Raw genomic sequence first — 12,034 nt, 5'->3', positions numbered from 1 at the left:
TTCAGCCAGGGTGCTCTTCCCTGTCACTGGCCTCTCTTACAGCACCTGGGGACCGCCTGCTCCTGGGCCATTAAACATTTCCTTCTTTAAGAGCACCCAGCATTCCTGGACCCCTGTACCCTTCAGGACCATCTCCCAGGAGATCGTTTCAAGCAGGTGCCCAGACAGGACAAAGTCAGCCCTTTGGAAGTCCAGGATGTCAGTTCTGCTGCCCCCTCTCCTGGCCTCTCTAAGAACAGAGATCTCTATTATTTCATGATCCCTGTGCCCTAGTCGGCCTCCAACCGCCACATCACCCACCAGCCCTTCTCTGTTCACAAAGAGGAGGTCCAGCAGGGCACCTTCTCTGGTCGGTTCTCTCACCGGCTGCATCAGGAAGTTATCTCCCACATATTTCAGGAATCTCCGGGACTGGTCCCGCTCTGCTGTGTTGTATTTCCAGCAGATGTCTGGGAAGTTAAATCACCCACAAGAACAAGGGCAAGTGATTGTGAGATTTCACCCAAATGCCTATAAAATATTTCATCCACCTCTCTGTCCTGGGTGGGTGGCCTATAGTAGACTCCTACTACAACATCTGCCCTGTTGGCCTTCTCCCTGATCCTAACTCCACCCTGTCTTCACTACACTTGTACTCAAAGCAAACATAACAGTCCCTGACATACAGCACTACCCCACCGCCTCTCCTGCCTTGTCTGTCCCTACGAAAGACCTTGTAGCCATCAACTGGCACACTCCAGCCATGGGAGACATCCCTCCATGTTTCTGGAATAGCCACATCATCATAATTTTCCTGTTTCATCATGGCTTCAAGCTCCTCCTGTTTGTCACCCATGCTGTGTGCATTGGTATACATGCCCTTCAGATGGGCCAATGTTTTGCCCCCTTCCCCCTTCAAATCTAGTTTAAAGCTCTGTCCTGCCCCAAGACCCTCTTCCCCCTCTAGGACAGGGGCATACCATCTAATGCCAAAAGGTCTGGTGCCCTGTATAACAACCCATGATTGAAAAATATGAATACCTGATGGTAACACCAGCCCTGGAGCCACAAATTCATCTGTTGAATTCCCCTGTAATCATCTTCATCCATCCCCACAACTGAAGGGATGGAGGAGAACACTATTTATGTCCCCGACCCCTTAAGCAGTTTCCCCAAGGACCTGAAATCTCTCTTCATTGCTTTAGGCCTTCTGGTGCTGTCGTCACTACCTACCTGAAAAAACAGAAGAGGGTAGTAGTCTTGGGCTCTCACTAGAGCGGGGAGTTTTGCCGTGAGGTCCTTGACCCAGACCCCACGGAGGCAGCAGTCTTCCCTATGAAGGGGTTCTGGTCTGCATATGGGTCCTTCGACACCCTCAGAATGGAGTCACCCACTACAATAACTCTTCTGGGGCTGTTTTCAGAGCTGTTTTTAATTCCTGGTCTAGAATGATCTGGCCTTGGTGGACCTTGGTCTTCCCTGTTCTTCTCTTTTTCTTCCTCCTTCTCTTCTTCATTCAGAAATTCCAGGGCCCCGAATCTATTGTGAAGGGGCACCATGGAGTGTGAGGGAGGTCGGGAGAGAATTTTCCTGCATCCCTGAGTAGGGACCCGTTTCCAGCCTCCCTTGTCTCTTAGGGCCCTGCCTTCTGCCTGGTAGCAAGAGGATGAGGCTCCAAATGTGGCAGGTAATCCCTCCATTTGCTCCTGTTGCTTTAGGGGTGCTAAGGGTGTTACTCTACCAATCAATTTCCCTTTCACACTCCCTAATTCTCTTAATCTCTAGACCTCTTCTCTGAGTTCCGCCACCAGGCTGAGTAGGTCACCCAGCTAATGGCAGCACACACAGGTGCTGTCCCTGCTGCCCTCCAACAGGACCGACAGGCCCAGGCACTCCCTGCAGCCTGGGACCTGCACCCCTGCATGTCTGTGCGGCAGCTCCCTCTGGGTTGCCACATTCTTTCTGGCGGTGGTTTTGATGCAAGTGGAGACCATGGTTTGGTCTACTCGTGGAGGACGGTAAATTGGGCCTAGCTCAGATAAGTTCTAGACCCCGGAGAGTGAGTGTGCTCTGCCTGCTCGCCCTGCCTGCACGAACTGCCGTGCCTCTCTCTTCTGCGGCTCCAGGCCCTGTTTGCCTGCCCTGGTTGCTGCGCTCCTGGGGGCTGCTCTTATCCGTGAGGGCCGTGGGGTGCCATCACTCCTGTCTCCGCCCACTCTTGAGTCCCTGCTGCCCTCAGCAGCAGCAGCTCAGCCTTCCCGCTCAGGGGGTGCGACTTGAGGCTGTCCCTCTTCCCTGGGCTTCTGCCTTTGCATCTTGTGGTTTTGCCACGGTTTTTGATGCTTTCAGGAGGGTTCCCCGCCGCTGTCCTCCCTTGGAGCCCTCTCCTCAGCAACTGAAGATAGACATGAGACTTGCTTTCCTCCAGTCCTCTCCCAATTGCCATGACACTCAAAGATTTTCAATAGTGGTCTCACAATGATATCTGTCAGCTCCCTCAACATTCATGGGAGCATCTCACTAGGGCCCACAGATTTATGAATGTGCAGTTTAAGTATTCTGTAGCCTGATCCTCTTCCACCAGCGGTATGGCCTCCTTGTTTTTCCTTTTCCCTCTTTCTTTCTTTTCTCCTGTCTCTGGGGCCCAGGACTCTTGAAAGCCAATCTTGAAGGTAAAGATTGAGATGAAGAAGGCACTCAGAAGTTCAGACTTTTTCATGCCTCTGTCATCAGGGCCCCAGGGCATTCAGCAATCAGTCCACATCTTCCCTAGTCTTTTTGCTGCTTATGAAATTCCAGAAGCCCTCCTTTTTGCCTTTGGCATCCCTCACCAGATTAAACTCCACTTGGGTTTGGCCTTCTGAATGATGTTTCTGCATGCTTGGACAGTGTCTCTATATTCCTCTCAGGTTACCTGTCCCTGCTTCTGTCTTCTGTATACTTCCTTTTCATGTCTGAGTTTTACCAGGAGCTGCTCCTCTATCCATAGAGGCCTCCTGGCATCTTTGCCTTACTTCCTGCTTGCTTGGATGAACTGTTCTTTAGCTTGTAGGTGGTGTTCCTTGAATATCAACCAGGCTTCTTGGATCTCTCTTTCCTCCAGGGCCTTATCCCATGAAACTCTTCCAAGATCCCTGAAGAGGCCAAAATCCAGGCTTGTGATCTTGCTTTTTGCCCTGCTCCTCCCTTTCATGATCCTGAACTCTGCAATCTTAGGGTCACTGCAGCCAAGGCTGCCTTTGACCTTTACACCCCCAATCAGACCTTCCTTGCTTGTGAGTATGCAGTCCAGCAGAACACCTTTCCTCACTGGCTCCTCCATTACTTGGGTCAGGAAGTTGTCATTTATGCTCTCCAGGAATGTCCTGATTGCTTACCTTCTGTGTTGTCTCTCCAGCAGATGTCAGGGTGGTAACAGTCCCCCACAGGGATCAGGGTCTGTGGACACGAGGCTGCTTGTAGCTGTCTGTAGAAGGCCTCTTGTTCTTGATCAGATGGCCAACAGCAGATGCCCACTACTATGTCACCCGTATTAGTCTGCTCTTTAACCAGTGCCCATACACTCTCAGTTGGCTGCTCATCCAGCCCTAGGCAGAGCTCCATGCATTCCAGCTGCTGTCTCACATCAAGAGCAACTCTACCTTGTTTTCTGCCCAGCCTGGCCTTCCTAAAGAGCTTCTTTCCATCCATCACAGCATTCTGGTCATCCCACCATGTTCCTGGGATCTCAACAAGACCTTAGCCCTGTAATTGCATGCAGATCTCTAATTGTTCACATTTATTCCTCACACTGTGTGCATTAGTGTACCCTTTAGAATGGCAATCTGTTCCACAACAGAAGAAAAATCTGTCCACTGCCTAAGGCCCTAACACTTAACACTTTCCATGCACAGGACTCTCAGAGAGAACATGGACAGCACGTATAAGGATCAAACAAGCAGAGACATTCAAAGGACAGAGCAATAGGCCAGTGCACTGATCAGGAGTAGGAAGAGTTGGGACACCCTAAAAGACAGTGCCTGAAGCCCAGCATTTGCAAGTGTTTAAACATATATGCTGAACGGGAAAGAGAGGCTCCCCTAGCTCTGGACATTTCCTGTCAAGGATTTCCCCTCCATCTCTCTGCAGAAGCTGCTGCCTGCAGAGCCTCTGAAAGACCAATGCACAGACTGACCAAAGTTTTAGAGGCTACAAGAAGAGATGTGCAGAAAAGATGCCTCTGTAACAATCTGTAGACAGAAATGTGTAACTAGATACATCTGTTTAGTCAGAAATACTGAATGTGTCAATATAAAAATAACATTAAACTACAAGGTCAGAAATGTCTGTGAACAAACACAGATGAGAGACTGTCTGTGCTCCAGATACAAAGACCCCTGCCACTACTTGAAGAATGGGTTTTATCTCCTCTTCTTCAAATGGCTTTGACACTTTTGAGGCTGAATATCACAGGCTTTTGTGTCTGGCTATTTCCCTCAGAAAAAGTTTTTTGGGGTTTAAGGTGATTTGGGGGAAAGGGGAAGGTAGTTCCCATTTGTACCTGGAAGAAGCTTTCCACATATTGCAGCAAATAGACCCCACAATCACTGCTGTTATCTTGTTTAGGCACTCTGGGACACAGGTCAATCATTGTTGATTTACTAAATTCTCGATGTGTTTTTCGTTTAGCTTCCCATTCCACTTCAAGGTACCTACAGAAGAAAGCAAACAGATTAGATACTTGAGAAATAACTCCCAAGCTTAGTGCATTTTGGGATACTACTAAATATTGTTCTGGAGCTGGCCAAAAAGCTAAAATAGCTTTAACGAATTTCTTTCACATGATCTTTTAAACAACACAATTTCCACTGCCCAATATAATATCACGTTCAAAGGCATCTCTACCACATAACATGCAATATACAAAGCAGAAAGATGCATGATTTTATTTTAAAAGTTATTTGTGCTGAGTTTCTTCAAGCTATTAGGATACCAGGACATTTTCAAACCTTAACTAAAGGAAGCACTCAAATAATCTTTCCTGGCTAACACACAGATTTTTTCCTGCCCTTAACCTAAGAGGCCAGCAGTGTTTTTTTAACCTAAAACTTAGAATTCACCTTACAAACAACTTCAGTTACAACTCCACCAATACAACCCTTGCAACCTACTAGTGTAGAAGTATATAAAGACTTACTAAAAACCTTAAGGGATCACTTCTTTAATGGTTATGACTTACTTGTTATCAGGCTTTTCTATTGTTCTTGTGCTTCAGTAGCTACTCACTGACCCCACATTCTGGGCTGGCCACTGATTTTGAAGACGGGATTGAAAGTATAAGGGTCTGACTTTCAAAGGCAACAGTTACCTATACTTTTCTGCTGACTTCAGTCAGAGTTGCAAAGGCTCAGAGCTTATGAAAATCAAACACAGGGTCTGACAATGTATATAATTTTTATTCCCTGAAGTCACACCTTGTGTTTGATTTCTAAAAGCCCCAAGTCCTTGCAATTCTGAGAATAAAAATAAATATAAAACATGCAAAACAGCTTTTGAGAAAAACAGCAGCTGTGAAAAGAAGGCAAACATGAAGCAATTTAAAGATGAAGATGGTTCAATAAGGCACCTTCCCTGAAAACTGCAAGAACCTTTATAATTAATTTGTTCAAGCCTGACCACTGCCAAAAACACAACAAAAATGAACCCAAGGAAAGAAGAGGTCATGGAACCCCTGAATCAGTCTCCTTAAACTTCTGCTTTCAGGGTAAAACTGCAAACTGAAGGAATAAGAGGTGGGCTACCCAAATTTCCCTGATCTCTCAATTCCATAGATCACCTCTTCCTTTTCTGACTTTCATGACATCTCTCTGAACTCTAAGAAACTAGCCTGTCTGGAATTTCAATCCCCAGAGTAGCTCAAAGCATAGAGCACTAAGCTAATACATCCTACAGAGATTTAAAAAAATAAATAAAAATTGCTTTTTCATTCTTCCTCCCAAGACACACATGGTGAGGAGGCCTTTCCACCTAGGGAAGAGATAGTTTCACAAAAGTTTCTGATTCTCATCTAACCCTCACATAGTATTTTGAAGAATTTACTTTTACAAGAAGGAGGTACTATTTGGTTTACAGACTTCTGTTCTTTTCAGTGGAGTACAAGGTATATAAAGACTTGTTAAAAACCTTAAGGGATCACTTATTTATTGATTATGACTTATTTGTTATCAGGTTTTTCCACTGTTCTTGTGCTTCAGTAGCAACTTGCTGAACTGGCCACTGATTCTGAAGATAGGATTGAAAGCATAAAGATATGATTTTTACAACAGAGAACAATAAAACAGAGATCAAAAAGAACAATTCTGTTTAGCTTCAAATATTTAATATTAGCAATAAAAAGCTGCTGATAGATGTTAAAGTCATTAGGAATGTGTAAAAACAGTGACAGTTTGAAGATGGTCTAACACTTACATACTTACCACACAAAAGACTGAATATATTTTTACTCTAACTTTTCAAAACAAATAATACCATTCTGATATAACTATACTGACACATCAAGCTTTTAGACAGCTTCAGTCTAGTTTCTATTTTTTTGCATATAGATAAGAGGGGATTTAACACTGTAATTCTGTAAGTACCATCAAAAAAAATTTAAGATCAGCCCTTTGGAAAATTAAACATTTAAATTTCAAGGTATTAATTTTAAAGAATTTGGCTTTGTACCCTTAAAAACACCCTCCATTACTGAATTGGAGGGGATTAAAAAAAACCCAAAGTGTCCTCTAATTAACTTTCTTCCAGTTTCAAAAAGACCATCCATTTTACAATTTATGCAATATATGTGGGCTGCAGAACAAAGACAGGCTTTTCACACAAGCCTCTGTATTGCTATTGCAATTTTCTTCATCGTGACTCTTTATGGATTTTCCTTTAGTATTAGAAACATACACCTTTATAGAGAAAAGTATTTTGAACACAGAAATATGATCAGCAGAATCTCTTGCTAGTAAACAGAAGCTATAGTTACTTACTCTCTCAAAACCTGAACTGTTTTCTGCACAGAACCAGCTTTCAAAGAATCTAAGATGAGTATACAAGGCCTGTACACGACAAAAACAAACAAGTCATTGTAGTCTTTCATTACCAACACTATTGAAGCTAATTTCTGTTTGAATACAGCTTAACAAGAGCATCAATATCTAAACAAACATGGAAAAAATGGCCAAGTCCCTATAGCTGTGGCTTTATAACAAATAACTGAATTACTGCAGAATTTCTTAATATAATTTAATGATAGAATATGAAAACAGAAACATACCTTTTACAAATCTGCTTTTTGGAATTACTTAGGGAGATCTGGGAGAAGAGAAAATAAAAATAACCTTTAAAAAACCCTAAAACAATTAAGAACTCAAATGTCTTCATAGATTTAAAAGGTAAAGCCAGAGAGGCTCCTGTTTCAGAAAGGGAGAAACTCACAAATAATTTTTAAAAACATGTGAAAGCACAGCATAGGCAACATAGGTTGGCAAAGGAGGACTTTAGGCTAATTTAAAGTGCTTTGCACATGCTGCAGGCTACACAAACATCAACAGCTGCTGCAATAAAGATGATGCAAAATCACTTGGTCAAGTCTCAGAGACTTCAGAAACAGAGTAATACATGTTTCCTTTGTCAGTACAAACAGGCACTTACTTTAGAAAGACATGAATCCAGGATTGAAGCAGAAGCAGCAATTTCATTGCCATCTACTACAAAAGAACAAATTAACGAGTCTTAAGAAATTATTTCCGAACTGAAATATTTTCATTTTCAAATTGATCATTATTAGTATATGATACTGAAGTATAAACTAATTTTGCTTCCCTTCTGAGTGTTCAAATAGCAGAATTACTGAGGACCTTCAATCCTGATAAAATTCTTACTGAAATCCAAGAACTTTCCACTCATGATGGGATTTGAGCCAATGATTTTACATGTCCCTTACAGTATTTTCCAGAGTTGCAGACAAGAATGCAGTGCAGTCCTTGTCATGCATGGTAATATAAAAACATATTACATCAATCTTGATGTGAAAGGTACTTTTTAAAGACATCATATCCCTCCAAGTATTATGACACTCTTAAAACTGTATGGCATTCCATATTTTTCTTCTAGATTACCTACCTTTTGAGAATAAACTTCTGGTAGCATCCATTTCTTCTTCATCCTTGCAGTTGCCAGGAAAGACCAACACTGAACCAGGTCTAGTGTTCTCACTCTCTGACCAAAGTGGAGACTGTTGAGGCTGGTGATACTCTGAATTCTGATGGGGACAGTCCTCATACATAGCTTCTTCTAACCAAGGAAAACAGACAACTGCAATGTACCAATGAGACCTGCCCAAGGGGGGGGAAAACGTTAAAACTACATTACATTTGTTTCTGAAAAGGATATGAAAAGTTTTTATAACATCAAGAGCTCACGGACAACTGTTCTGTGGCACATAACCATCATTCCCATGTTTCTTCATGGCATCTCATACTAATCCTCTCATTCATTTTTCACTTTGAACTGTGGCATAACAGCAAATGTATCAATTTTTTTTAAAAAAAAACAGCAAACCCACCACAGCAATATATCGGTGTCTCAGCATCTATACCACACCAAAACCCCCCCCAAAAAAAAACCTGTGATGGTGATCCCAGATTTAATTATAGCTAAAGGTACGGCATGCCTCTAGCCTTATCTCTTTCTGCAGCTACTTTGCATATGTAACTCTCAATGACTAATTCAGTTTTACTGGAGTTTCCATGTGCAGGTCAGTTATTCAACCAGCCCAAGGCACAGACCATGGAAGTGCTACACCTGATCAATTGATACTATCAGTTGCTGTGATTTCTTTATAGAAATATTACTTAAGTGCACTGAAGTCATCATAATGGCACACAAATTATTTTGAAAAATACATAAAAGTAATTTTCAGTAAAACAGAAACCAAAGATGCAAAGTTTACTAAAGACAACTAAATAAAAAGTTTAACTTTTGAAGAGACTTCAAAATTACTCATTCCACACCTGTTACTTCCTCAAAATCTAATGTGTTCATTTCCAATGATTCAAGGTTACAGATATCACCACAACATTCAAATGTTTATATCTTTAAATATCAGAAAAGGTGTCTAAAACACATAGACTTACTCCTCATTCACAGGCACAAAGATATAATCTTTACTGAAGATGTTTATATGACGAGTCCATGTTCTTACTCTTTTGTGTCTTCTCTGTGCTGCTCTGCAGAAACCAAATGACAATTGTTGTTTGGATTTGTTCTTTTTAGTTAAAGCAAGGTGTAGGGATTAATACTCCTACATCTTTCCAGACCCTCAGTGGCTTTATTATTTACTCTTGAAATTTCCCCAACAGAGAAAAAAATAAATCAACACACCATTATGCCCAATTGACTAATGAACCATTTCTTAAACTCTTCTGGAAAAAAATCATCCACACATTTGAAATTATTTCCTGCAGTTTTTTATCCAGTAATTATTATTTACTATACTAAGTGCAAAAATCTCATCTAAACACCAGCCAGTGTAAAAACAGATCTATATCCCTGAATTAAACTTCACAATACCACTTTAGAAGACCTGTCTGAACAACTTTCACTTTTGAAGGAAAAAGCTAAATGACTTGCACAGGGTCTTGCAACACACCTGTAGCAAAGTCAGAACTAAGACAGATTTCCTCCAGTCCTGAGTTTTAAATGCTGGAGCAAAATTCCAGTCCTACAGTCAAAGCATGAGGACAGAATACTACAAGAATAAGAAAAATTTAAGAAATCTAAATTTAGATTTTCAACTTTCTTAGTTTGCACAAGTTGAAATAGAAACCAATGGTTCACAGAACTTTGTTCCAATATGATCGGAAAGCAAAATTCACTACTCAGGAGACATCCCTATTACCATTCTGATTCCGCCCTGATCTGTGATCAAGAAATGTAGCATCAGTGTAGGAGGAACGGGAGGAGTGAGGAATGGAAAAACAGGCTGCTGTGGGACTCTGCATGAACCAACATTAAGTGATGACTTGCTGCAAATTTCCTCTGCTACATGACTCTAAAACCACTGGGAACTTGGAAGGTGTGTTTGCAGCCTGGGAAAGCACCTATATAAAGGAGCTTTCCCAATCTACTGCCTAAGCAGTGGGAATAAAGGGAAGCAAAGGGTCTTTAAGGTAAGTAGTTACATCAATTGAGATTAACTTCAGTTACAAGAGTACGGAGCCCAATTTTCCACTATCCATTTATCCAAAAAAACCCCACAGAAACAAACAAATAAAACCCAAACCACCTGTAATCATCAGGCAAGTATCTAGGCCCAAACACAAAACTAGAATTTCCAAAGCTATCTCCTGATCCAGAGCAGTTACAGTCCTTGAAATGTGAGGAATTAAGAGTGCCATTCCAGTTCCTCAAGGAGGTTATGGACAGTCCAGCCTTGTAAAAGGAATCGGATCAAGACACAACAGCATTCTTAACATGGATAATGTTGCCTCCACCTCAGAACATTCAGGGTCAGAAGACAGTAAAATGATGGAAAACATTCTCTCAAGCACAGGTCCCTGAATTTTTGAGACATCTTTGAGGATATTACAGAAGTTGAATTTTTTTCCCTTTAACATAGCTTTTACCCAGCAGTGACTGTAACACAAACAGGATGACACATTCTTTGTGCAGGTGGCCTTGTTTGCCAGTAGAATGAAAAACCTAGGGACTTGACAGATAACAGCAGAAAAATCACTTCAGAGAGAAACAGAAAAAAAAAATTTATAAACTGAATGGTGAAAACAGAATTAAAAGTTGCTGGTAGATCACCACTGTAAGTAAAATGGCAGGGCAAGCTCCACTCTTTAACCTCAGTGTTGAGAAGAACAGAAAGTGTGCTAGGGATGGTCCTACCCTTTATACAGTCTTAGCCAGAAACGCAAAGTGATACAGGCTTCCTGAGCTGCTAATGATACCTCTTTGTGAAACTCTCCAATTCCACTGTGCTCATGTATTAATAAACAAATGTGTAAACTTGGTAAAAAAATATTCTTACTAAAAACATGGAAAATAATTTATTACCACTATGTAAAATATGTGGTAAATTGAAAAATATTTTTAGAATACAATTTCTTAAAATTATGAATGCCTTGCAAAACCCTAAGTTTATAATAAAAAGTTCAAAGTAGACATAATTGTCTGAAGTAAAAATTCAGATAAAGTTGAAGAAAGGTGATATCATTTTCATTTATATTCAGTATGAATCACATGTAGATTTTAATTAAAAAAAAAGCAGTATCCTTAAATTGTTATTTACAACATTTAACCACTAATCCTTTAGAGAATACTGATTACTATTTTATGTGCTAATTAGGAGGTGATCTGCAGTACTTCCACGTGGCACCATTATTTCTAGTCATAATCACATCTAAAATGAACTTACGAAACTTTGAGATCCCCCTCAGAGTTTTTTTCTGTCCTGGTCAGGCACTTATAGAAGAAACTGCTAAAAATGTGTGTACGGTCAGCAAGATGTTTTGGTGCCTTCTCCAACAACAGGTATCTATCAAGGAAAAAATAAGGAAATTAAATTTCTTTTCTAGAAAAAAGTACAATTACTGATAAAAAAGGACAATTATTCTAATGACTCATCGTACTCAGGTTATGCTTACTATCAGTTGCCTTCGTAGCTGCTAATCATGCCAAACTTTTCTCTCTATTTTCAGCATGCACATGGGTGGACATCATCAGAGTACGTAACAGCCAAGCAACTACTAAGAAAGCAGTTATTTTTTTATCTCAGATTTGTGCTCCAGTATTAATGCTTCTGATTTTATTTTGAGAGTTAAATTCCTAGACCTTTCAATTAAGACAGGCTTGGAAACCTAACCGAGTACAAACCTATGGAGTGTTATACTCCTGTGTATACAAAAAGCACAGAACAAATTTGTACTATAAATTGTCCACTTTACTTCTACAGGTTATGCATGTGAAAGTTAAGACAAATATTCTACAAGTGCTCATTCTGTATGATTTTACTGTTGATCATTAT

At 40.9% G+C, this 12,034-nt stretch overlaps 1 protein-coding gene across 4 annotated transcripts in view; it reads right to left on the bottom strand.

Annotated features, from left to right (window-relative positions):
* Positions 1-12,034, bottom strand: part of SENP7 (SUMO specific peptidase 7) — a 47,383-nt gene that overhangs the window by 4,685 nt on the left and 30,664 nt on the right. For all 4 annotated transcript variants that reach the window (XM_026851747.1, XM_026851763.1, XM_026851769.1 and 1 more), the window contains 7 exons: positions 11,426-11,545; positions 9,138-9,230; positions 8,125-8,336; positions 7,654-7,709; positions 7,277-7,314; positions 6,990-7,058; positions 4,520-4,670 (listed from right to left, as the gene is read on the bottom strand). In XM_026851747.1, coding sequence (XP_026707548.1) covers positions 4,520-4,670; positions 6,990-7,058; positions 7,277-7,314; positions 7,654-7,709; positions 8,125-8,336; positions 9,138-9,230; positions 11,426-11,545 — 739 coding nt within the window. The remainder of the gene's footprint in view (positions 1-4,519; positions 4,671-6,989; positions 7,059-7,276; positions 7,315-7,653; positions 7,710-8,124; positions 8,337-9,137; positions 9,231-11,425; positions 11,546-12,034) is intronic.

The sequence above is a fragment of the Athene cunicularia genome (assembly GCF_003259725.1).
Source record: "Athene cunicularia isolate RWA chromosome 1 unlocalized genomic scaffold, athCun1 chr1_part1, whole genome shotgun sequence".
Lineage (NCBI taxonomy): Eukaryota > Metazoa > Chordata > Aves > Strigiformes > Strigidae > Athene > Athene cunicularia.
Note: the sequence above shows the minus strand (reverse complement) of the source record. Positions and strands in the feature narration are given on the sequence as shown.